The 27,163-nt window shown below is 35.9% G+C and overlaps 1 protein-coding gene across 5 annotated transcripts in view; it reads right to left on the bottom strand.

Moving 5' to 3' along the window:
- Positions 1 to 27,163, bottom strand: part of SUPT3H (SPT3 homolog, SAGA and STAGA complex component) — a 255,319-nt gene that overhangs the window by 220,261 nt on the left and 7,895 nt on the right. For all 5 annotated transcript variants that reach the window (XM_005490363.4, XM_074536525.1, XM_074536527.1 and 2 more), the window contains exon 2: positions 24,491 to 24,585. In XM_005490363.4, the coding sequence (XP_005490420.1) occupies positions 24,491 to 24,585 (95 nt within the window). The remainder of the gene's footprint in view (positions 1 to 24,490; positions 24,586 to 27,163) is intronic.

Genomic DNA, 27,163 nt, shown 5'->3' on the forward strand with positions numbered 1-27,163 from the left:
GAAGAGAGTCGTACTTTTTACTGAGTAACAAGAAGTTCAGAGCAGCCACAAGTAACTAACAAAAATCTAATACTGCACTCATTAAAGTAAAAAGGGGGAAAAAAGCAGCTAACAATTGTGGCAAGAGACGCTAACCAGGCAGTGCAGACAGTTCGAGAGAGACAGATAATAAATGTGTTTATGTACTGTCACACCTTGTGGCAGATACCATCAATGAATAACATTAATAACAACTAAGAAATACTTGCTAGAACTCTATCAATGCAAAAACGCGGAAGAAATACGTGCTAGAACTCTAACAATGCAAAAAGCTGAAGCTACAAGCAGAATCTGGCATTATGTTATGCTCAAGTCCAGAACACTTCTGTGGAAATTGAAGCAGACAGGGAAGGGAGGAATTACCCTGTGCTTGCCAAGCTGCAAAGGTGCAGCATTTCTCTGCCTGAATACTGCAGGAGCCAAGGGCAGCTGTCAGTGCTGGGCACCTCCTGAAAATCAAACTATCTGCATGTTTCCCTCTATGTACCCAATAAAAATCAACATTGTGTGTTGCAGGGGAAGGAGTTGGTTCTGAAAACTCATTAAATACACTCCATTAATAAGAATTACAATAAATTGCCATGTTTAATATGCCCCAGAGTATATAATATTTTAATTAAGTCAGCCTCAAGATAAATAGTGAGTTTAAGATGGTAAAACCTGAAGCATTTGGGGTCTTAAATTCAGCACTGGGAGAATCCAAGTTTCATACAAGCAGTTAAGAAACTGCAACAAGAAAACATACAACTGTTATTTTCAGGATAAAAAATTAATTTGCCTAAATAGAATAAATGTAATATATATTCTGATAAGCATACACAGAAGTAAATTAATGGACTGTGTGCCATTTCAATGAGATTTTCCTTGGAAATTTTGCCAGACTTAGGAATTATCCACAGATTTTCATGAGGAGGATAAAAGTGACCCACAAAACATCTACTTCCTCCACCACAGAACCCCACAAATATCTACTCCTATCAACAAAATTCATTTGTGCTCACATTACATACAATAGCTTTCATTTCTATTATATATCTTCACTCCAAACTGCCTTCTAAATTCTTATGGGAAACAGGCTAAGGAGGGCTATCTTCTGCTCTCAGGTGTTTTTGTTTTTAAGTTAATAAAGCCTAAATCTAAGAGCACGTTTCCTTACACAAACATGCTCTCTTCTACAAATAAATATAAGACCTGCCACTTAACATACTGAAAAGCACACCCTAAAGAGAATATTTTAAAGATGAGAATAAAGACAAAATAAACTCAGGTTACTGTATCATAAAGCACTTTAACACCTCGAACTGAAAAAAAAAATCCATTATTCATGCATCTGTTTCCTGTATATATTTTTTATTCTGCTTGTTACCATACTCTATACTGTTCTAGCCTTCTCCGTGTAGCTTAAGTTTCCTATTTCATGTAGGAACTTGCCCCAGGAGGGAGAACTCCATAGGTTTTCTCCTGAAGTCATTTTAATCAAAGCAATTACATTATTCTGCACAACCTACTCCTTATTAAATGTTTTTATTTATAAAAATTAACTTTAGAACAGCAAAAGATTAAAGCAAAAAGGCTACATTCTCCTTTAAGTGCATAGGATGCTTTAAAAAGTATTTCTGCACATTATCCACTATATTCATAATAGTTTTCCTTAATAATATTTTTTTCATCTCCAACAAAACTACCTTTATTTTTACCGCGAATTGTAGAAACAGTTTCTTCTGCTGTCTGTCTCTTAAAAATGCCGTATTCATTAAGGTCAGGCAGTTCTGGAATTAACAACAGTTTTAAGATGCTATAGCTAAAAACCCCATGGCAAAATTTTTTGGCAGGAATTCATTCAAATATGATTACTATATTTCTGATAGACAGCTTATTTTACATATTATATTTCCTCCGAATTGCTAGCATTTCATAATGACTTAAAATTTATTATCATTCATTTTCTTGATTAAGGAAAGCTAAAAGCTGATGACCTTACATACATTTATTTTCCCCAGAATTTATTTGAACCGTAAGTGTGCCAAACCATTGTTTACTTATCCCTCATGGTCAGATATCTTAGATCTAAATCTACTCTGTGGTTTACTGAAACAGAAAGACAGAGCCACTGCCAGTTACATAATATAATACTGTTCAGAGGAACAGGATCCGGCCTTGATCACAATGAAAATTAACACTAACGAGATGCATTTGCATCTATATGCACAGACACACATGTACATCAAGCACCATATGCTGTGTGCAGTGGCTCTGCTGGAACAAATCGGAGCAGGGGGATGTTACAAGTCATTAGTAATTACTGAACTTAATTTCTCTGTCAGACACATTTAATATTTCTGACCCTATACACACAAGCAAAAGAAAGGGTTGCTTATGATTTCATTAAGAAAAAACAATATAGATAAATAATTATGCCTAACTACATTGAATACCAGATAGTGTTAATCCCTCAAAAGACCTGTAATTCATATAATTACAAATCAGAAAAGACAGAGTTAAAAACACACAATATTTTAATGCATCTGTGTGTGGTATTAGAACAGGGTATTCTTTCTTTTAACAAATGTTAATGAGCTGTGTATGTGCAAACACACACATGTATACAGTTCAAGCCTCTAATTCCTACTAACTTACACTTCTAAAATCATGAAATTCAAGTTAAAGAAGTCAAACTAGCAATAGCATAAATTTAGGAGACTTCTCTATCGGTACAATATTTTCCACCCTAGCACTGAAGCCATAAAGGATAATGTGCTGCTGCATTCAGATTTGCCAGCAGTACCCCAAGAATATTTGACACTCTTCACGTATCTTGCTAGCATGCCGCGGAGGAACTTGCCAGGGTCCTGTACTGATACTTGTTAAAAACTATGCTTATTAATGCTACCACAGTGCTCTAGATAAATTTTAAGTGTTAGTGTTTGTAGTGAAATAACAAATGCCAGAAGTACTGGTTTTAGAATACTTCGTAAAAATTATGAGAGACATGTCTGGTGTCAGTCCCTTCGTACCCTCTTACTCCTTCAATGACAAGAGAAACTGTTTTTATGGGCATCAGACCGGCCACTCTTAACTCACCTCAACTTTCAAAATTAAAACACATTTTAGCCAAAGTAGTCTTATTTGTAGGTCAGCTGGTGTATTTGACACAGTGCAATATATTTCCACTGAAGGGGCTCACAAAAAAAAAACCAGCACAACCACATTGACATGGAAAGATCCCTAATGCAAACACAGAGTTTTTCTGCCAAGAGCTGATAATCATCCACAACTGCATTTTTGTAATAATACAATATATTAAAAATTTACTACGAGCACAAATCTTCATCTAGAATCAGCAAAAATAATTTTACATTAATTAAACAGGATTCAATGGAAATTAAAAGGCATTTTAAGATACGACTTAAAGAAAAAAAAAATTTGAGGACCATAGTGTCAGAATTTGCTATTTGAATTTAACACGTCTCCAAAAGCCTTTCAGGTGAGCTATAACACTGAACTGCCGTGATATTTGTCCTTGCAGCATTTTCTGTATAAATTCCAGGAGTAACTTCCACTCAAATGCATCATCTATTCACCTTTAAATAGAAAGCTTTTAGGAAAAAAAAGATGTGTCACATTTGTTCGGTAACACTGAAGGGACACATCTGGTCTAGCTTAGTGACTCAATATTAATAAGAGTTTGATGAATTAATTCTACCAGCTATCGTACAATACTCGAGCACAGGAGCAGCTTTGTGACAGAGTACTTACAGCCCGCTGTATATTTACTTCCTAACACAATCTGCAGAACTTATTTCCTCTAAGTAAGACCATCCATATAAATTCACACTAGGAGAGTTCATCATCTGCATTTTTCCAATCAGCGGTATCAAAGTTTAACTCCACTGCGTTTGGGTATTTGTGGAATAACCAATCCATAACAATGAATGGTTTATTTAAAACTGACAGGACCAGAAAGCAGCAGCTATTTACTTAGGCGCTGTACCTTAGTGTACACCAGTAAAAATGTTCTCTTTTCCCAAAAGGATTTTCTGCAAAAAGGGCATTCACTTTGCTTCCTTCCCACCCCTCTTACATCCAACTCTGTACATTCAAAACTAAGTGCTATATTTTTCTTGCTATTCAGTATATTTTTATTTCCCCCCTTTTTGATTAGACGGCATAAACAGAAACACTAAAATTCAGAAGGTACACTCTTTATATTTTATTAAAGAAATCAACATTCAGAAAAAGTGCAGTCATCTCTGGAAAAAAAATAGCATCTAAGTAACAAAAAAAAATTAATTTAGCATCAAATGGGAAGAAAGTTATCTTCCACAGTGCAAATAATTTTCATACTGGAGCTAGAACGGTTTCATTCTAGTGCACCACTTTGTATTGCATATGCAAATGCTATAACAACTTTTAATTTCAGAGCGTTTCAGGAAAAGGACCTAAAATCATGCTCTGTTATTCTGGATGGCAATTAACTCAGTCATGACCTTGTAATAATTTGGAGTTCTATGCTCATTAAAGTAAAATTTTAATATTACCTTTAAAAGCAAAAGCAATATCTTAATTACAGCTGAGCTAACTGTGTATTAATCCATCTTAAAAGAAATGAAGACTTGAGCTTGCCCAGATAAAAAGATAAATTATAATAATACTCATTAAGTACAAAACAAAGGCTTGAAAAAGTGTAATTTTAGTACTTTGAATTATAATATTAATTTACTAACTAATTTCAAGGCACATGTGTACTGCACATGTGTAAAATCTACTCGAGGGAGCCAGCTCACACAGACACACACACGAGCTGGAATGTTCCAATTCCGATCAAAGATGTGTGTAGCCGGATGTGCGGTTAATTCACTGATCAAATTTTCACAACTGAAAAACATCTTGAGACATAAAGTCCCAGTTACCAGTACTGTGGGCTCTGTGCTTTATCATCAGAAATACTCTTCACAATTTCACATTTTATTATATAATTCAAAAATAATACAATCTCTCGCACACTTTAAAAAAAAATTAAAAGGAAGAAGCAAAGATAAAAAGGCATTGCTTTTAGTTCCAGCATTCTTAAAGGGCACAATGAGAGTGAGAGAAATAAATTTAAAATACCCATAAGACTCTGAACTCTAATCTTAGTGACATGTTCTTACAGTAAGCTTGTGCTCCATAAAACCTATATAAAAATGTCAGAAGCGTAGATGCATAGCACATGCACTCACCATAAGACACAAATCTGCCCTGTAACAATAATATACAGTAGCTCTTCAACGTGCCTGAAAGATTTTAAAATGCACTAAATCTATAAAAACAGTCTACTGTCAGACTTCAGGTCTGTCTACTAAATCAACCAGATGTATGGAATAAACACTATTTAATAGCTACTAAATTTTTATCAGCTTTGTATAAAGTTAGACAAATTTGAAGTAGAAGTTTGAAGTCTTCTACAATTACATTTCATAATCTTATTTGCTTACTGAACTGGCTAGATACAGTAAATATGCATCATATATTGGCTATTCCCCTTCAGCAGATATGCATAAAAGAAGAATAATCTAAACAAACTAAAAAAGACACTTAAATGGGCAGCAGTTTTACTAGTCTTAACACTGATTTAAAAGATGTCTCTTTCTCTTCTTTACGTACCTGGTTGTTACCAATTACTGATGTGTCTTCACCCCTTCTTGTTGCAAAACTTCCTTTAAAACTTACAGCACACACAGCACAACGTTTGAGACCTCTAGACATAAAAATGCTCTTTTTTTTCAGTAGCAAAGAAAATCTGAAGGTTTTTTTAGGCTGACGATATCTTCACATAGAAACACAGAACGTCTGCAGACAGTAAGAAGCCTTTAGTAAGCCTTTTTGCTGCACCATAATAATCTGATCCAGAAATTCAAGGGTACCTTAAACAACGGGCTACCTGTTCTAGCCATGCTTAGGAATGTGGCCAAATCATTTTTATTGATTTAACCTTTATAGGAATGCTACATATCCTCAGAGCAAAACATTTCTAATGCATTTATAATATGATATAACTCTGAGAAGCTACGAAAAAAATCTTGTGACATAGGCTAGCCCCTCTCCACTATTCTGTTTTTTCCAATTTAGTAATCAATAGACACTCAAGTGTTAGGGTATTTTCTGAGTTTACATATGTCTGTATTCATAAAATGAAGCCAGAAACTAACACTTACAGAGGACAAGACTAATATCTGACCTGTCTTTATTTAAGGAATAAGAACTGGTGAACTGATAGCCAAGACTCTAAATACTCCTTTCATTCTAGAGTTACACATCAATCATGTTACCTGCAAACATATCAAGTTAAAACTTTCAGAATTTACAGTCCTTTTTTGAATAAACTGAGCAGCATGTTAGTTATGTTCAGAGAGCTTACAGAAGGTGGTTTGTGTATCTCACCAGAATTCTTAAAGAAGTATTTCTCAAATTCCCTCTTCATCAGAAATCTATTTCATACACATTTCAAACCAGTATTTCTCAATGCCACATCCATATTCTATTATTTTGAAGTTCAGGTTGGAAAAAATAGTGTATTTTAGTATTTGCTGGTTCTGGAATGCTACAAACCACACTTGAGCATTACCAGTAGTCACTTGTTTTTCAGAAAGTAAACTGTTCCAAGCTGCTCATTATGGTAAACTTTAGTGTAAAGAAGTGAATACAGTGACTGAAGAGTCAGTCAAAAAACAGCAAATATATTTATGCTACAAAACACATTCATTACACTACTTATAAAGAAAATTATGTGAGAGGTGTTTGGTTAAAAAAGGAAAAAACAAATAACAAAAACAAAACTCAAGCAGAAACAAACAGCAATAGCTCCTAGCATGAAATTCTAGTACATTATTCTTCACAACAGCAAAAATCCCAGCCAGGCACAGTTTCAGCAGCCAATATGCTGTAACACAAATCACCAAGTTTAGGAAGATTGAGTTCCACATTTTTTCTGGAAACATGAATGCCTAGATATCAGTGATATACTCTCTTATCTATGAACAAATATGAATTAATCCTACAAAGAAAGAAAAAATCAATTCCTTTGTGAGAAGGAATAAGGTGGACAACTTAGTACAAAAAGTACTAATATCAAAGCTGTGAACTGTAAATAATGCATGGCATATGGAAAAAACATGTATCTTCCAATTCTCACAGACTGGTTTTGTCTCTTCTCAATAAGAGTCTGGCTTTTGATTATTACATCACTAATTTGATTGCAAAGTTTTACATCACTGTTTGTTTCTTCATCCACTTTTTCTAAGAAATATTCTAAAGATTAATCTGTATCCAAAACACACAAAAACCCCACATAAAATATCCCCTGGCATGAGCCTTACACTTCCTTAACCAGATGAAATCAAGCCTTTAATGTGAGGTGCAGCAGTGACTTCTCCAAGGGCAGAGTAGTTCTACCTTCATTCATGGTGCACATGATGAACGTGACAGGTAAGTGCCTGCATTCACACAAACTCAGTTTGTACTACCACAGCCTGAGAGCATTCTAGCAGTTACCACACACAGAGCAGGGACAATATCCATAAATAAATAATAACTCTAGACCAGACCCCAGAAAGTTCATTGATGCACATCATATCATACTTACTTGATTTCAGCTGCATTACATGTAGAATAACAGTTCATGGAGCAAGAGGAAAACACAAAAACTTACAGATTCTAGAAAAATTTAAAAAAACCCATTAGATGATACATCCCAATGTCTTTGTAAGTAACCTAGGGCCTAGAGCTGTACCCCTCTTCCACTGGCCCCTTACAGAACTGTTGTCACTTACTTTTCTGGTGCACCTTAAGGAAAGACCCAGGTAATGCTGAAAAGCATTGAAGTATGTTAGAAATGCAAATTTTTACAGACAGTGATGATGGAAGGAGGCCTAGCTAAATGCAGTTACACCAACACAACTGCTTATACCAGCACGTTTTATAACATAATAGATACAATTGTACAAGAGGGTTTATTAGCAGAGTTATTATAACAAACAATAACATCTTTTGATGCTACAGAAAAGCTGCTCTGTGCTAGCATGTGAGAAAGGTCAGATGGTGGAAAACTTACTTCATACTCTTAACCTGTAAACTCTTTCCTTTCCTGACTACTAACAAATGTCCTAGCAGGGGAGATCCACAGCTTTTCCAAGAACTCACGTAGGGAACCTTTCGCTCTGTTCCGATGGAACAGAACTTGTGCACGTTCACCTCAGGAGCGCTGCCCTCCGTGGCTGCTCTCTGAGTAACTCTGTCTGCACAGGTCTGCCACAGAAAAATTGCCTCCAGATTTTCACTTCATTACAGTTTTATATATACACAAGCATATATCCATACACATCTGTAAAAAGCAGCAAACTTGACTACTCCAGTCTGCATGCTATTAGAGAAGCAACTGTGATACTTCAGGAACCTCTAACTTGATTTCAGTGTTTGGAATAAGGGAAAACTAAGTTAGGAGACAGCAGCCTCTGGTAACAGATTTTGCAAGACTGTTTTATAAGGGACTCCAGCAGGAAAACTAACACATAGGAAAAGCTAGTTTAGACTGGGATTATGCATCAAAGAGAGGAACACCAGAAAATTCTTGTCCTTGATAACATGGACAGAGGCTCAAGGGTGGCAGGAGCACTAAGGCTCAGGCAATGCACACGTTTTGTCAGTGTGTTATTCATGTAACACAGCTTGTTTTCATGGCAATTCTAATGCTTCTTTCACATTTCCCTGTAAATTTGTTTGGTTTTCTCACACATTTTTTAATGGTAAAAGATTCTCACACATTTTTTAATGGTAAAAGTAGTAGGAGAATGTCATTTCACAGCCAAATATTTGACTCTGGCAAACTTGTCCTTACAGCACTCTGCCATTCATCTCTCACACTTCAGATCTTCTCAGGTCTTGAAAATAAGAAGCATAGGTCTGGTCCCATTTTCAAATGCCAGTTCTTGGCCATTGGTCTTCTCTTTCAAGGGTGCTTTTCAGCATCACCACGCTTGTCTACTGTCCCACTATCTCATCCATTTTCTGATAGAACAGGGCACAGCTCCCACAAGAAGCTGATTGCAAACTCACCTGAAGCTCTTGTAATGATCATAGATATGATTCTTCTACTTTCAAAAATCATCAAAAAGAATATGAGCACCTTACTAAAAATTTTGCAACTGTCTAATTTTTGCATGGCAATGGTTATCTAGTATGGCTTTTAAAGTTCCTGGCCTGAAAATTCCAGACATCCTAAACCCTGAATCCCTTACTTCTTTTACAGGAATTCTGAAGATTATGATTTTGTCATACATTTGCTCAGTGCCTACCACAAAATACTGATCCATAGGTGTGACCTTTATAAGACAACACAGATCAGTCACAATAGCAGAATGTTTACAAACAGCATCATCAGTTCAGTCTTGCTGAGTATGTGTTTATTCAAGTAAAGTTGTCTCCAAGGTTAACTTATTTTGATGTATAATTGAGAAGACTGTTCTTAAAAAAATAAATATTAAAAAGTCTTACTTATGACTCACAACATCAGGACTTGGTAATTTTGGTTCTTGCTGGGAAAATGCTTAGCAAATTTTGTCAGCAAAACGCTTCCATTTTCTTTGTGTAAGCATATTTTAAATCTGAAAAAAGCAATCCTAACAATTGTGCCATCACCAAATATAGCTGCTCCCTATTTTGGGTTGGAACCTAAAGGTATTTCAACTAAAAAACTGGTTTTGGCTGCAACTAAAATTTTTTTTAAATTCACAGCATTTTAAAAAACTCACCAACTGCCTTGGTTATAGCAACAGTACTATACAGGATTCTGAACAAAAAGAGTTTACCACTGTGCTCTTTCTCAGTCAGCTTCTGAAAAGCAGAGCTTACATGGTAGGCATGGTATTGTCCTTTATCTGGTCCTGATACATCTACACTCCTTACTGAAACCACTGCCAGGCTGAAAGAGTCAACCCGTGAAGATGCAGTGTAAAGGTGAAAAGACAACTAAAATTGATTAATTAAGAATACTTACAGATCAAACTGGTGAAAAGTGTTCAGTTCATTCTCACAGATACTATCAGGCCTGCCATATACATAAATAAATAGACAGTTTCTGCTTATCTCAATGATGAAAGCTCAAAAAGAACTTTTTAGGGTTTTCTTCCTGTTGGACACCACCTTTCAAGGGAGAAGGTGTGGGGAGGGGGTGGAAAATTCCAATCACAGAATTTTTGGCAGAGAAGATGTTAGCAACAGTTTTAGAAACCATGATTAAGGTGAAAAGGCTGAAGGAACTGAATAAATCACTGTAAAGTGAATGGTGACCAACTCTTCCTACCTCAGTATTGTGGTAAGAGACAAAAACAAATCAGAAACAAAGGAGTTCAGTATTCCATGACAGATTTTAGTTATGGCATGTATGCCAAAACCAAAGTTCCCATCCTGAATTATCTGTGTGCATGTTTGGTCTGTACTCTACCTATGTATCTTCTAAAGCCTGTTTGTGTCCTCAGATATTTACTTTTTTTTCTTTTTAAACTATTATGAATTGATAAAATGCATCCTCCACATCCAATCTGATTTTACATTATATCCAGAGTCACTCAATGGTCCTACTCTGTTTACAGTCTTGTACAACACAGACATTTTTTACAGCCATCATTTCTCTAGAGAAACAAAGGAGTAACTATCCAAAAACCAAGTAAGTTTAGTGAAAATTGCCCCAAAATCTCCTTCACTAGAGATTTTGGATCAGATGAGACAGCTAGCTGTCAGGAAGGTTTGGGTAGAACAGAATCCTGCCTCAGTGACTCAGACAGGAATAAGTGGATTCTTTCAGTTCCCACCAAGTCCTACACCTCTTGTATTCAGTAACTAACAAGTGACACTCACTGATAAAGGTAAGGACTATGGTACATAATCAACTTCCCACATGAAAATGTAGGATGGAAATCTTGCAGTGACTCAAGCTGCTGTGAGCAATGTGCTCAGGTGCACTAATTCACTCAACTGGTTGTAATATCCTTGAATGAAAAAGGAATGAACAACTTTCCATTTAGTATGGGGAAAAGCAGGTATAAATCCAAATGTGACAGGTGAACAAAGCAGTACAAGCTCACATCCCAGTTTATCTACAGGGAATCTGTATGCCCAAAATCTGGCAATAACAAGTATGAGTCTCGTTATCTCTAGGCTTCAGTGACAGGTTTTATTTATAAAGAAAGGGGCCTTAATGCAGCAAAATGCTTAAGTAAATGCACAGTTATTTCTATCTCATTCCCAGCAAAGTCAGGGCTATTATCCTTTTCAAAATCTGAAATAATCTGCTGACACTGTTCTGGCCATGCAAAGCACATATAAAATGTTTCCAGTTTCTATTACTGAATTTGGTAACAACTCATTTTTAATTTGCAATTGCAACAAAAAAGTCAGAGAATCATAGAAGCATTTAGGTTGGAAAAGACCCAAGTTTGATTTCAACCATTAGTTTTCAAATAAGTCAAACAATAGCAATCAGTTCCACTATTTTTTTTCTTGTTGAGAGTAATATTGAAATGCCTGATAGATAACTTCAGTCAAGATTTAGAGCTGACAAATGTTGATTCCACAAACTAAAGTACAGGCAAAGATAAATTTAAAAAATAAAAAATTGCACATCCTAGTTGTAAGAATATACTAATATTTTGACTAAATAAGAAAATTCAAAACCTCAACTGAATTACCTGCTAGGCTCAGTCCTGCTTCAGTAACAAAACAACTGAACTGTCAGTTTAACTAACTAGGTAAGTCATGTTTATGGCTAGTTTTTTACAGTCAGATGTCAAAAGTGGCTACAAGACTCAACTAATGGTCGTTGCTGTAAAGTGTTTTGTTCTGGTTCAAATAAATTTAAAAACTCGTAAAAAAGTATGCTTCATCTTTGGTAAAGGACTCCTTTAAAATGTTGACAAAGTAGCTCAGATTTCTGAAAAGTGACACCTTTACAGGTAAATTGCTTTCTAGTATTTCAACCCTAAATGGATTTGAATTTAGACCACCTTACTTTGGATGACAATTCAAGTGAGTGACTTAAGGGTAGAGGTCCTGACCTAGACATAGAAGTGATTCAAATTCTTAATCCAAGACTGATCATACCAAGTCCTAAGGTTAAGAAGATATCAAGACAGTCACACAGTTCCTTCTACCAGTAGTCTCAAGAGACCAGACCTGAGACATACTGGTGAAACTCATGACTACCCTTATGAAAAATACGTTTGACCTTTCCATTCAGCAAAAAAATAAAGACTACATATATGTTGTTACATTAATTATAAGGAAGCATATCAGAATAACTTCAGTAATTTAAATTTTAACTACTGTACTAGGCAAAACCTGAAATGCAGAGGTTTAAAAGCGTGCTGACACTTATTCCTTCGGTCAAAACACACTGAAAGCTTTTTGAAGTTTAAAACTCACTGTAATAAATTTTTCCCCACCCTTGACTATAATAGGTGTACTACTTTTTGAATATCTCAACTCCAGGAGTGGCAGCTATATTCTTATAATCAGCACTGAAACATCCCCAACATCTTTGTTTACAGCTCCAACAAGAAAGAAATGAGTCTTTCACCAACCACAAATAAAAACACATGAATATTACCTCTCTTATAGGATTAAAGTAGCAGCAGCTGTTCTTCATGCTTTCATCACCCCACATTTAAAGCAACAAAAGACTACCAAAATAGCAGCAACAGCTCTCATCAGCTGGAGAGGATGTTGGCTTTTCAGTGTAGGGCATGTGAACTGTTAGTGATAGAGCTACCAACACTTGTGTTTAATAGTAGATGCTTATACAAGAAACATGTGGCACACATGGAAAGCCACATGGCAAGCTAACATGTACCAAAGAATGATAGAAAAAAAAGTCTAATTCCTACTTTATTTTTATTAAGACAACTATCTTCACTTGTGTGTGAACGGAAGAAACAGCATTGCCAACAGAAAAATCCGACGTCCTTACAGATAGCAAACACGTTTCCCTATCACCTACTTCAATCAGACTAGAAAAGCTTTAGTAAAACAGATGAGAAGACAAAGGGCTCCATTTAAAACTAAATGATGTCCAGAAGTTTCTGCCCAGGGCCTTAATTTGCAATTTACAAAATAAGCGTTACAACTTCCCTCTTTCAAAAGGATCATAATGATAAATCAATTAATAGCTTTCCCTAAAACTCTATGATGCTATAGAGAGAAGTCTTTTTGTGAAAGAAATTAAATGCCCCTTAAACTGTTCAATCAATCTGTGTTTAAATAAGCCATTTTCAAAATTTTGGTCTGTTTTTCTGGATTAATCTAAACATTAAAGAAAAATAGCTGGTGGTTTGGACTTTTGATTTTTATCTGTCTTAAGAATTCAAAGATAAATATTACCATCGCAATCCTGGCTCCAGAAAAATACTTTACTTGATTATTCAAACACTGCACTGCTTTTTCAAAAATAATTCTATAATTCATTAGAAAGAACCCCCTAGAGTTTCATCTCTGCTTCTATAACTTGATCACTTATCTTTTCAGTCATCTGAACCATAACAGGACACAACAGACACCGAGTTGTCACTTTAAAGTCAGCACTGGGCACACAACTGCAGCAGTATGTGAGCGTACCTGGGCAGGCAAAGCAGGAGATCCTGCCAGTGCAAACTCACAGGCAGAGCTTGTTTTAATATATTGCTTTCCAAAAGAGAGTTTCATTCTTGAAGAAATAAAACTGGCATTTAACAGGGAAACAGAGAATAGAGAAGTTTGCCAACCTCTACAGAGCTTTTCTCTTGAAGTCACCAGATATGCATCGAGCCCTGTTTAACTTGCATTAAAGCTGGTTCAGTTGAGCAGATTTCAGTTTTCACTGCATAGGGCTATTTCCTTGTAATTCCATCGCAGTCGGCACAAACAGACCTAGAAGGGCCTAGTCCAGGACCCACACTATTTCTGCAACTCTCCCAACACATCCCAGTCAATGACAATCAGCATTTATACTCTACAGTTTTCAAAGCAAACTTACATACAGCTAATTTTAATGGCATTTTATTAACTGTTTCAGACCTACACAAATGTTGATTTCTACAACTAATCTATCAAAAGCAAAACTAGAATTACTGAGACTCTAAATAAAGACACAAAGTTATTTGTCTGCCTTCACTGTTATGGATTGAACTGACTTACCAAATTATTAGATAAAATGTAGGAGAAAGATCTGATTGTAGTGGATCTGCCAACTATCCACATACACATTCAACTGGAAGTTACTAAGCAGCAGAGGAGTAGAAGGATGTTAAGAAAATGTATTTCCACAGATCACCTTCTTCCTGCCTCCTAACATGTTTACTCCCATGTTTCCTTGCAGATAGCCAAGTAGATTCATTGGAAATCAGCAAAGTGCAATGCTTCTACATAAGCCTATATATACACATGCACACATGCAGAGAAAGAAATAGACAAAACTGATTTTAAAGAAAACATGAATACCTTGTTTTCCTACAAAAGAAAACAAGAGAGGAATAGAGGGATATTTTTTCATCCTTTCCAATACTTTATCAAGTCTCCAGGTTTGCTCATACTCCTTACTTTAAAAAATTCTTTCAAAGTAACCTTTAGCACTATAGTAGCCATACAAAACATACCCAGGTTTTAAAAGTAACACAAAACATTTTACCAAAACTGAGAAGCACAACTGTACAATAATAACTATCTCTTGTTTTGTGCAGGCTCTCCAAAAAATTAGAAACAGATAGTGTGTTTGTGGGGAGAGTGGGGAGGTATTTAACATTGCATTATATTTTTTCAGGGAAATATGCAGAATTATTCCAATGTCTACATTTTTAAATTCATAATAGCAGGAGTTTTGCAGTCTAACAGAAAAAGTAGTCATAGGTATGGAGTCACATATTAAAGCACATTGATACATACCTTCCATAAAGACCATGTATTTTCTCCTCTTAACTTGGCTAGTGAAAGGCACTTCCCAGAAAATCAAAATCTAATTTTATTTAGTAATTTTAGACGCTACTTTAATATTAAAGTCTAGTCTACATTTAAAAGTATTTCCAGAATAATTACAGTAGCTTGGCTATATTGGAAAAAGCAGTCTCTTACTGTAGCTACAGCAGTTAAACCAGGTAGACTATAAAATAAAAGTGCATTTCTCTCACATAGTTGTGGAGCAATGAGACCTAACATTTGAATCTGGTAGGCTGGACCAAATGACCTCCAGACATCCCTTCCAACCTTAATTTTTCTATGATTCCATTTGATGGGATTACTATTTAACTGGTGCAGGAATACTGTCAAGGCACTGGGAATGAGTGTGTATGCACCCATTTAAATGAAAATCCATACAACATAGGGAGCACAGGCTGACCCCTCAGGTTGACTGCCTCTGAGTAATTCAGAATATAAAAGCTACAAGATTGGATTAGAAGGGAGCTATCTTACTTGCAGAATTAGCAGGGATCTTTAATACAAAAGTACTAACTTCTTTAAGAGGAAAAAAATAATTTGCCATCAAATTCATTAGCTTTCTCCCACACTTAAAACAGCCAAACACATTTATTTATACTTTGTGGAATTCAAATTTATTCCTGTAAGTCTTTTTTAAATCTGTATTTACATATCAGCTGTTCATGCTATCTTGCTGTGCTTCACCAAAAGCACAGCAAGATAACAGTACTTAGACTTGTACTTGATATCCTAAAGGCTTTAAACCCAAACAAGGAGTCAAATATAGACTGATACACAATGAACTATTACTGTAGCTTCTAAATGGATAGTCATGCTTTATTTCAGGACCAAAATATACTCCCCCTAAATGTTTTATACAAATGGCTCTGAATCACAGTAAAAACAAAACAAAGGACATCTGCTAGCAATATACCATTGGTACAAAATTAAGCAAGTACTTAACACGCTGTCCTTTCCAAGGTCACAATGCAGTCTATTAAGGGTCTATAGATTTTGTGCTTTTTTTCAGGGGGTAAAACTGTCATGGCTGTTGCCTTTTTAAGTAAGAAAAAGGCCCACTCACAAGCAATCCTGTGCTTCTTCAGAAATACTCATTCAGTCTAGAAACGGAGGATGATTCAAAACCACAACTACTCAATTTTCTAAAGGTTGTACAAATCATGTTGGGGGAAAGGGGAGAAAAACAATCTGAGCTAAAAATAAGTAACAAAGAAACATTATCGTTCAGAGAAGGGTACATTAGGTCAGAAACTGCTGCTTTTTAACACCAGAAAGTCCTGAGAGCTTTTTGTCCAAAAACTGAAAAAGCCAAAGAAGTCACCAAGTCAAGAGAGCAAATAAATTGTTTGCTCAGCATTTTCTACAAAAACAAAAATAACTTTAATCACAAACTACATGTCCTTGGTAGTGTTTTTTAAAACTAAAACCAGGTCATAGTTAACATCCTAAAGAAACAGCCAATATTATTTTGTATAATAAATTAGCACATCATTAGACCATTTTCCTTCTTGTCCACCCACTTCCCACCTTGCCACTGTCCTTACTGTGGTTTCTGCCATCCAGTTTTATCACCACTGTGAAATTATTAGTTACCATGTCTACCATGCAAGAAATTGCAGCTTGACTCTAGAAATGGTAACCAATAACTTCAGCTACTATTCAGTTACTTCACAGCCCTGGGGACAGTGGAGGGGAAGGTGGGTTCCTTTCTAATCACTGCAATGCCTTCATGTGTCATTAAAAAGGGTCCTACAGGAACACATGAAAAGATCAAATATTGGTCTGTGGGATTAAAAATCAAACATCATATAAAGATACAGTGACATTTAATATGTAGTATATTATATAGATTTTGTTTTACATATCTCTTATACATGTAACAAAGTCTAATAATAGAGTAGGATTAACATGATGAAAATGAAAAGTACAATAAAGCTATTTATTTACATTTTAAAAAACTGATGGTGTTATGTACTCAAAGTACTAGAATCTATGCAGGATAAATATTCCATCTACCATTATTTAGCTGGCTCATTGTAAGTCCCAGAGCCAGTGTGGGATCCAAGGATAAACTAATCACCTTCCAGACCAATTTAGGGAAAACGTCATAGTCTAAATTACTATGTTGAGCTCACAATGATAGAGAAAAACAAGCACATTTCTGTAACTGCTCAGGGCTGTCAGGCACCTCCAAAAGGACGGACACGTACCAGGGGGACAGACTTCAGCATCACTCCAGCAAAATCTGGGGAGGATAATACAGTTTTTGTGCTTTAAGAAAAAAAGTGAAAAAATATATAATTAAAAAGACAAGCAGTGGCTTCCAATGCCACAGAGCTGAGAGCTGAATGAGCCAGAAATAGCTCCTAAGGGGAAGTCAGTCTGAGTCAGGCACTTGGGACATGGAGCAACTGTCACTTTCCTTCTAACTCCGGTCACCTACGGACACCCAAACTGTTAATTTTCAATTAATTACCTAATCCAACTGGAAATAATTGTATGGGGCAGGATGACTTCAGAAGAATGAAAAAGTCAAGCACAGCTTGGCTGTTCTCTATAGATGAATAACGTCCACCTTGCTCCTGCTCTCTACAGATGAATTGTGTCCTGTAACAATATTGCATGCTACATACAATCAGTAGTGTCAAATTAATGTGACTAAAACAAACAGATTGAAAATGATGCAAGAAGCTGCAATTTAAAGATTTCAGCAGCATTTGCCAGTTAGGGTCACAGCTACAGCTAAACTGGATTTTCAGGTTCAGTCTGCTAGAACTAATGTATTATAATTTATTACACTAGGGAAATAAAAAAAGTTTTAAAATGCTGAATTTAATTATCATATTAATTTATGGCTTAATCAGTATTTGCTTACAACATATATGTCTTCACTCAAGTATGGTAATCATTTCCAAATTTTATAATCTTTTACTTAGGTACTAGATGATACCTTAAAGCAACCTGTCAAAACCTGAACCCAGAAAGTTTCAGGAATCTAAGCTCAAAATCCTGGAACCATATATCTTAAAATATTTCAATTCAAAACAAAATTTCAAACACAGGAAGCTTGAGAAGCTGTATTCAACTCAGAACAAACTGAGCAGAACTGAGGACACAGTAAATTTAGAGAAACTGTTCTCATACTTAGCAAAACTTATTTCACAAATGAACTGCAAAACTTACATTAACTTTGAACTGACAAGAGAAAAATAAAGTACTAGTAGAGCAGAAACACAAGACACACATAACCCAGACTAATGCTAAACTTCGGCTAATTCTGTTTATAGAAAAAGCTGTTACCCAGATTAATATCTCCAGTCTTCCCTCATAAAAACATCCTTCTTGTGTTTCTTTTTCAGACTGAGTACAAATGTAATTTTTAAATTATTCGCAGAAACATTCCTTCACAATTCTGCAGAGACACTCAACAATTTCTTTGCTCTATGTGTGTGTACTGCTCAAGATGTTAATTAAGATCCTCCATCACCTCTTGCTTTTTCATAAATAGGGGCAGGATACTCAGCAAAAACAAAGAGAAAGAAGCAAGAGATAAAATGAGTGTTTTTCAGACTGTTTGACAGTAATAAGGTCAAGTTCAGGTTGTATTTCAAGTGAACTCTGCTACTAAAAGGTAAAATGAAACTCTGCTATTACAAAAGAGAGGCCTAAAATAACTACACTTTAAATGCAGTACTGAAATATGGAAGCCTGAAAAATGAATTTTTAGCTTTCTTAAAACTCACTCCATTTCAGCTCTTACATCTTTTATTAACAGTTCTGCCAACCCTATCAGGCCTCCTCAGCAAAATCCTGTTGAGCTAAGTGCTGTGCAAAGAGGAGACTCTGCCTTTAAAAGCTTCAAAATACCACATCCGCATCAGAAAAAGCTGTAGTAATTTCTCTCTAATGAATTTCCTTCCTGTATTTCATCCTACCTATAAAAGGAAAACTAAGTTCTGGCCCTAGTTTTCTATCTCATACCACTCTTGCCTCATGTATTTAACGAGGTAGATAGGAACAGCCACACATGATCTGATAACCACGTACCACATCTGCTGCCACTACCCTTCCATCACCTTTACCCAAGGGGAAAAGTGCTCCCTGCGTATTTGCAGGGAAGGGTTTCAGCTCAGTAGGCTAAACTTGTTATTTATTTTTAAACAGTGCAATCTCAGCACAATTCTGGATTCAAATATGGTAAACAAGTATGGGACAGAATAGAGAAATTCTTTGCAGTCCCAAATTACAGTTGGTTAACCAAAGCGCTCCCTCAGCCAGGTCATTACTGATGTTTTCTTCCATCATCATGCCAAACGAACTATCCAAAGTCAGATGATTTTACTGATCAACTTCAAAGCAAAGATGGATAAACAAACAACCAAAAGAAGCCATAAGGTATCAGTCACAGCAGGGCAGTGTGAATACTACCATATCTCATCATACAGCGTGATATAATAAATAATTACTAACTTCAGCTCAAGCACATGCTCCTTTTGTGCTAGATAAATTCTGGACTATTTTATTAAAAACAATCATCTAGACTGTCTATTCAGCATAACTTCCTAGTCTCTATAATCATTTACTTGTTTCAAGCAGAATCAAGGTCTGCATGAGCTCAGCATTCCATGAAACCTAAGACATACAAAAGCCAACACTCTAAAAACTTTTCTGGGGAAGAACTGAACCTGGCATGAGGTGAAACCTCATGAGGAACCTGGCATGAGGGAAATGGCAGTTCCCACATTCGTATCTGCCTCACAGGGCGAGTCAAGCTGACACATTTAGATGTAAGACAAAAATAAAAGAATAAAACCACAAAATAATCAAGGTCATAGTTTAAGAAATGTAAACTGGACTTGCAGCAACAAACCCATTGTCACAAAGAGATGCAAGAAAGCCATTTGTGTTTTGATGAGTAGATAACAAACTTAGATGTTTATCAAAAACCCAGTAGGCAGCTGACCTTAACAGCTAGCAAGAATGGCAAAGATTTTGTATAGTATCTAGAAATCAGAGAATGTATTTTAGTCACACAGTGAAACCCTTTGGGTAAAACGTTCAATGTAAACAGCCAGAAATGCATATTGCCTATATTTTTTAGCTAGCATGTAATGGGAGTAACTGGAAGTATTTGGGTGATTATTGTATTCACAACTGGATTAACACACAAACACAAACCTGTCTAGGAAGGCACAGCTCCTCAATCACAGCATTTCTTTACTGCTACATGGAGTGGGCATTTCTTCAGCACTGAGCAACAAGTTCCCTGAACTTTCTAGCTGATAAGAAAACATTGTTTTACCGCACATAAGAACTATTGTTATCAAACAGAATTTTCATTTCTGCACATGAAAATAACTTTAGCATCAGATACTAGAAGAAATCAATGAGCTCTTCCAGGGATTCAGTGGTGAACAAACTGTAATCCTACTCAAGCTAGCAGAGGTTATCCAAATACATTGGCAGGAGGACACATCAGTTCAGAGACCATGCTTCCTGTTATTTCATTGCACATTCAAAATATTAGGATGATATTCCCTAAGATGTTGTCATCTCAGAATGGATGAGAAATCCTAAATAAGTAAAACCCCCAAAGACAATTTATTTATTGACAAATTTTCAAGGTTGCAACAGGTAATAAATAGTGTATTTCATGGCTCATGCTGTATACAGAAAAAAAAAATACCATGCAGTGTTTGCAAGCCTGAAATAAAAATATGTTTATTTCAGATACTCCTTAAGTGACCAGAGGTCTAGAACCACTAATTACTGCCCAGTCTAAAACAGGAAATATTATTGACAATATTATAAAACTATTCAAATGCTTTAGTAAAAGAGGTCATGTAACTATCCCAAGAGTCAAGGAGATAGGTTCAAAGAGTCATAATAAACTTAAGATTTAAGAACTGGCCCAAATTCTTACCAAGTCTCTCCCATAACTCGCTGTTAAAAAAAAAGATAACTGTATTGTAAATAATATATTCATAAAGAAAAAGGGAATATGAAGAATTTATTAGCATCTCTATTACACACTAACACAACACAGAAGTGTAACAGAGGTGAGTGTAACCTACAAGCTAGAGGAAGATGAGTAGGAACTGCATTTGAAATACCTGAACACATTCTTATTGTCTAGAAAGACACAAACAATAAGGAGCAGTAATTTGATATCATAGCAATGCACATTATTGTTTTAATAAGCAAATACAGTCAATAACCAGAAAGACTTAAACCAAATTAAAGCATTGTTTTCCTCAATACTTTCACCATTACAATTTATCCTTATAATCTTATACCATCAAATTTTGATTTTTGGTATGAAGCATACCACAAAAGCTAATTAAGAAACTTCAGATCACAGTAATTAAATTTTTTGTAAATAGCTAAGATAACTTACTGAGGGGAGATAAAAACCTCCCTGTATAGCTGCAAATTGCTCAAGATAGGTCTTTAGACTGTCATGGTTTCCAGAAATTCACTCTGAAAGTAGTGCTTATACAGGAAAATAGATGATCTCTACCAAATTATGAATTTTAATGGCTACAGTGAAATCAACATGGTTGTGAATCTACTGGGCAAAACTGTAATTTAAGTGCAACCGACCTAACATGAGCAGTTAGTTTAGAAACAGGCTGTAGATCAGCCAAAGTTAAGTAAAACAAACCTCAGCAAAATGCACTAGATGTTCTGAAAACTCTTCTTTGAAATTATTAACACCTACTGCTTTATACTCCATGGTACCATAACAAAAAATCCAAATACAAATAAAGGATGTAGAAGTTGAAGTAAGCTCTACATGGCACTTTTCTCTTTTAAATTAGTATAACATAAATATAATTTAATTCCAAGGTCTAAACAATTCAAAGGCAAATGCAACTATGCAAAAGGTAGTGCACTGCGAATTGACTTGTGTTTGAATGATCTGTGACAATCTGATTAAGAAGAATTCTTCATAAGGTAATCAGCACATGCAGTATCACCAATTACACAGTACTATTTAGGCATCATACAAACCAGATTCTTTTCTCAAACACAGAAATTTCTTCAAATCCAAGGACATATCTTAAATATTCTTAAGGCACAAACAGAATCATTTCATTAGAAAAGTATCTATGTATACAGTGAAAAAGTTGTACACATTTTGACACAGCTTTTTTTGCAGTATTCTATTATTTAAAGACTCCTACGTATTTCTTGCCTTCTCAAATAAATCAGAAAAACCCTTCTGAGCTTATAATAAAAACACAATTCTACAACACGATTCAGTTCATTCCCTTCCAGTGCCATGGTTCAGAAATAGGTGTAGTGTATGTAACAGATTTATCATATGAATAACCTCCTCACATTAAATGTGATTACTCACAAGCTTAACATTACATGTAAATTTAAGCATTCCATGGAATCAAACACTGGCTCAACACTTCTGTGCTGTAAATTATACACTAATCAAAGATACCATCTTCAGACCATGAGTATTCTTATCCAGAGATTTCCAGATCTTGCCACTGGATTACAACAGGATTTGATGTTTTACTCCAAATAGACTTTCTCTTCTTTCTGCTTTTTACATGCCTAAAATCCAACAGCACATTTTTAAAAGTAACATAAACTACTACATGACATTCTGGATTAGCACTTAATGTTTTACTTATTTCTCAAAAGTTCATTTTCTTGCTGCACATATTTTGTTGAGAAAGGCAGGGCCAATTGAATTTAAACTCTTCATATTACTCCATGAAAACTATAGCAAATAGCTAACCTATCTCTTGACAATATGAAATTAGGCAGAAATAGCCTCTATTTTCTTTTCTTTAAGAAGATGTTACCATTTTTGCACTGCATTGCTCCAGTCTTAGCTATTTCCCAGGATCTTAAGATGTCAGCAAGAATTTTTTATAAATCGCCTAAACAGGAGAATCCGTAACTTCCTAAATCACATCGTTTATAAAAAATGTCAGCTTCTGTCAGAGCACAGAAAGTTCTTTTAAAGGCATAACTTCATTTTATGGCCCTGGCCAAAAGAAACAGTTGTCTTTTTTTTCTGCATGGTTCATCCCTGCCACTCTATCATTTTCAAAAGTCTCCTTTTTTTTTCCACAGCAAACAATAAAAATTTAAGTTTCAATGTGCTCACTGCAGTCAAGGAATTTCCTCAGCTCCTACTAGTTTAATGAAGCTGTGAAATATGTTACTCTGGAGCACAGATGATCTGTTTGCACAGCTTTCAAAGGATAACTGCACCAGTTCTGAAGCAAAAGGAAAATATCTATTCCTTCCATTTATATGGCCAACAATAACTTCTACATTCTGACAGAATCGTGTGTACACTGGCGGGGAAGGGGAGTTTCAAAACACTTTATCAGGAAGTCCACAATCCAATAAAATGCAGGCTCCCCAGATACTGATCCAAATTGATGCACAGGACTTGACTCTGAAGTTTTGTTTTTTAAATACAGTTACAGTTATTTTTCTCAACCAAGAACAATAGTTGTATTTTTCAGAATAGATTACCTTAATAGATGTGAACAGAAGTCTCTTGAAGGAGAGCAGTAATATTATTCTATCCAAAGAAAACTCAATGCAGTAGAACACTGGGTCTGTCATAATGTACTCATCTATATTACAAGATTCAATGCACAAGGCAACACTCTTATTTACATAATACTGAAAAATACTCTCAGTGGAAGGTATCTCATTATCCATTAGACAACAATCTAGTAATCTCATAAGGACACATATGCAAACAAATTGCATCTTCCACTTTTGCAAAGGGAACTCTTTGTAGAATTTAAATGGAGACAAGTAACTCCTTATGCAGCTACTGCCCACGTAGTAAATCACGTGAGAAATTGTTATACAACAGTGAAAGCAAACCTACAACACATGACTAGAAGCAGCACAGCTTTTACTCTCACTACCAAATTACAAAATCATATAATATCACAGCTCGAACCTGTGTTTCTGAGAATCCAGTGTTCATTTGAAAGAATAACTTCTTTTTCTAACAAATTTACTTCCTGTCTGGCAAACCCCAGTTATTTATAAGCATTCCATATCATAATTTCATCATCAATATTATGACCTCAGCAATTTATCTCTCTGTATTAGCACTGAAGGATGTTAATAAAAAGTATTTATTTAAAAACGTATTTATGACAAAAGGAAATTTAGCTTTCTTTGATGAAGAGCTGAGAAATACAGGACTCCAAAGACTTCTAAAGTAAATATTAAAGACACATTTCTTTACTCAGCAGCATTTACTCTCAATAGAGGATGTGGGTTTTATTTACTCAAGTCATCTCTGAATGTTTTACAAATCAGAAGTAAAATACTAACAGCTCCATCACTAACACCTGTTCTTCTTCCCTCCATCACCCTTACTCATACATTCTAAGACATCAGCTAAAAGATGAATACACAATGCAGATGCTGCCAGATAGTCTGACTGAGTACTCACATCATACTCTGCAATTCAAGTGCAAAGCTTGTTGATCTTCTTCCACTGCTTGAAGAGGCAACTGCCGACATGGGGCTGGCCACGGTGCTGCTCATCTGGGTAAACAAAGAAATAACAGCACTTACAATACTTGTATTTCATTTCCAAGAGAGCACACATCTAAGAGATGTATGCTTCACACTAGATATTTAAAAGGAAGAAAAGATACTTGGAGTAATATGGAAGGTAAAGGGTCTGCATGCAAAAAAAGAAGCCTATGTGAGGCAACAGAAAGCTTGAGTTGATGTTTACTGTAACCAAAGTATTGGAAACGTACTATTTCTAAAATAACGATTTAGAAGTATCCTAAAAAGTACCAATGTTTAAAAGCATTAAGATAAAAACACCACTTCTCTGGAATAGATGGTATTCCCAGACATCGAATCCCTGCTGCCCAATCATCCTCTTATATTCCTGCATATCCTAACCACCAGTAAATCATACCCACACCATCTCCAACAAAGCCAAAGTAATTCTCACAAAAAGCCAGCTAAAATTTTATGAACACAGAGATCAGAAACTTCCATTATAAAACACCTCCTTCACACACACAAATTCTTAAAACAGAAATGCACTAAAAGAGTGAGACCCAACCACCATCACAATACTCATAGCTCTGAAGGTAGTATCTCTACACAAAGTATTTTACAGCTTTTCTATATAAATATTTCATTCAAGGACTCCAAAGCAAATCCAGGACAATTTTCCTTATATTCTATGAAGTAATTAATAAATCTATATTTTGCTCTTTAACAATATGCAAGTCAAATTGTAGCAGCATGCGGCTACAGGGTTTCTACATCAAATGGCCTTGAGCTATTTAATTTGAAAAAATAATTTCATTTACTAAAGGACTGACTAAGCAAAATTTTATTATGGAAAACTCCATTAATATGGACAAGGGAGTCTCATTTTTCCCTTAAAAAATTAATACAAAATTGCATATTGTGCAAGTCCCCATATAAACAAGATTTATTCTCACTATATCTGTTAGTCTTCCAGTTTGCTACACACTAGTAACAATTGAGCTGCACTGCTCATTTCCTGCACTATTAGTAGCGGCGACCATAAAAACTTTATACTGCTATAGCTTGCTGTTCTGTAAGAGATTTATCTCTCTCCATTTCAAATTTCAAAGGGTAAGATTGTTTTTTAGAATAGAAATCCACTCTACCACTTCCCAGGGCAGTCTGTTCCAATGTTTGACCACCCTTTCTGTGAAGAAAGAAGCTTTTCCCAATATCTGAATCTCTCTTGGCACAATTTGAGGCTGTTTCCTCTCCTCCTATAGCTTTGTACACAAGAGAAAAGCAGAACCCCACCTGGCTGTCCCGTCCTGTCAGGGAGTTGTGCAAAGCTAGAATGTCCCCTCTGAGCCTCCTTTTCTCCAGGCTGAGCCCCTTTCTAGCTCCCTCAGCTGCTCCTCCTCAGACCTCTGCTCCAGAGCCTTCCCCAGCTCTGTTCCCTTCCCTGACACGCTCCAGCCCCTCAATGTCCTTCCTGAACTGAGGGGCCCAGAACTGGGCCCAGCCCTGGAGGTGGCCTGAGCAGTGCCCAGCGCAGGGGACAGTCCCTGCCCTGGCCCTGCTGCCCCTGCATTGCTGCTACAGCCCAGGGGCCTTTGGCTTCTTGGCCACCTGGGCACAGCTGGGCCATGTTCAGCTGCTGTCCCCAGCACACCCAGGTCCTTTCCTACTGAGCAGCTTTTCAGCCACCCTGCATGCAGCACTGCACCAGGTTATTGTTACTTAATACAGCATCCAGCACTTGAACTTGTTGAACCTCATAAAACTGGCCTTGGTCAATTAATCCAGCCCTTCCAGATCCCTTTGTACAGCCTCCCTACCCCACCCAGCTTGGTGTCATAAGTTTAATTTTTTTATTAATGCTTTCATGTAGATTATCAGACTTCAGTTCATCTTCAGGCAGATTCTAATTTAGGTCCCCATCCTGCAAGCACTTATGCACATGTGTAACTTGAATCACAAGTTTACTCCCACTCAAGTCTGATTTTAATCACATGAGTAGTTACACACAAGGCTAAACTGTTGTCAGGATCCTGCCATAATCAGCAGTTACCAGTCATCTAACCTAAACAGTCAGTAAATTAGTGAATTTAAAAAATAAAAAACAAGTAAAAACCCTATTTAACAAAGAAAGGTACCAGTATTTATAGGAAAGCTCCATATATCCATGGAAGAGAATTAAGATGAAGCTGCCTTTGCACCCACCATAGCAGAAACAGCCTAAAGATTTAGAAATTTATATGTATTTGATTGCCCATCACTTCATTGGGAGCAATTAGGATTAATTTTAGTAGCTAAAATTTTAATTTTTGAATATTTTTATATTCAATGCCACAGTATCAATATTCCTAAATAGAGAATTAACAGTGTATCCATTAAAAAAAGAATAATGTTCAAAGATTTAAGGAAGGTTTTTTTTTAATTTAGAGCTTTTAAAAACTAATTACATCACTTGAAGCATATAACTATTTTCTCTGAACATCCATGACAGAGATTGTGCTTTATCTATGAGGTTCTGTTCTGCTAATTTATGAAACATTCTCCCAAAATTCCCAAAAAACATGGGGCCCAATTCCACAGCTGCCTCCTCACAGCATACGACCTGTGA

This window comes from Zonotrichia albicollis, chromosome 3, assembly GCF_047830755.1.
Source record: "Zonotrichia albicollis isolate bZonAlb1 chromosome 3, bZonAlb1.hap1, whole genome shotgun sequence".
NCBI lineage: Eukaryota > Metazoa > Chordata > Aves > Passeriformes > Passerellidae > Zonotrichia > Zonotrichia albicollis.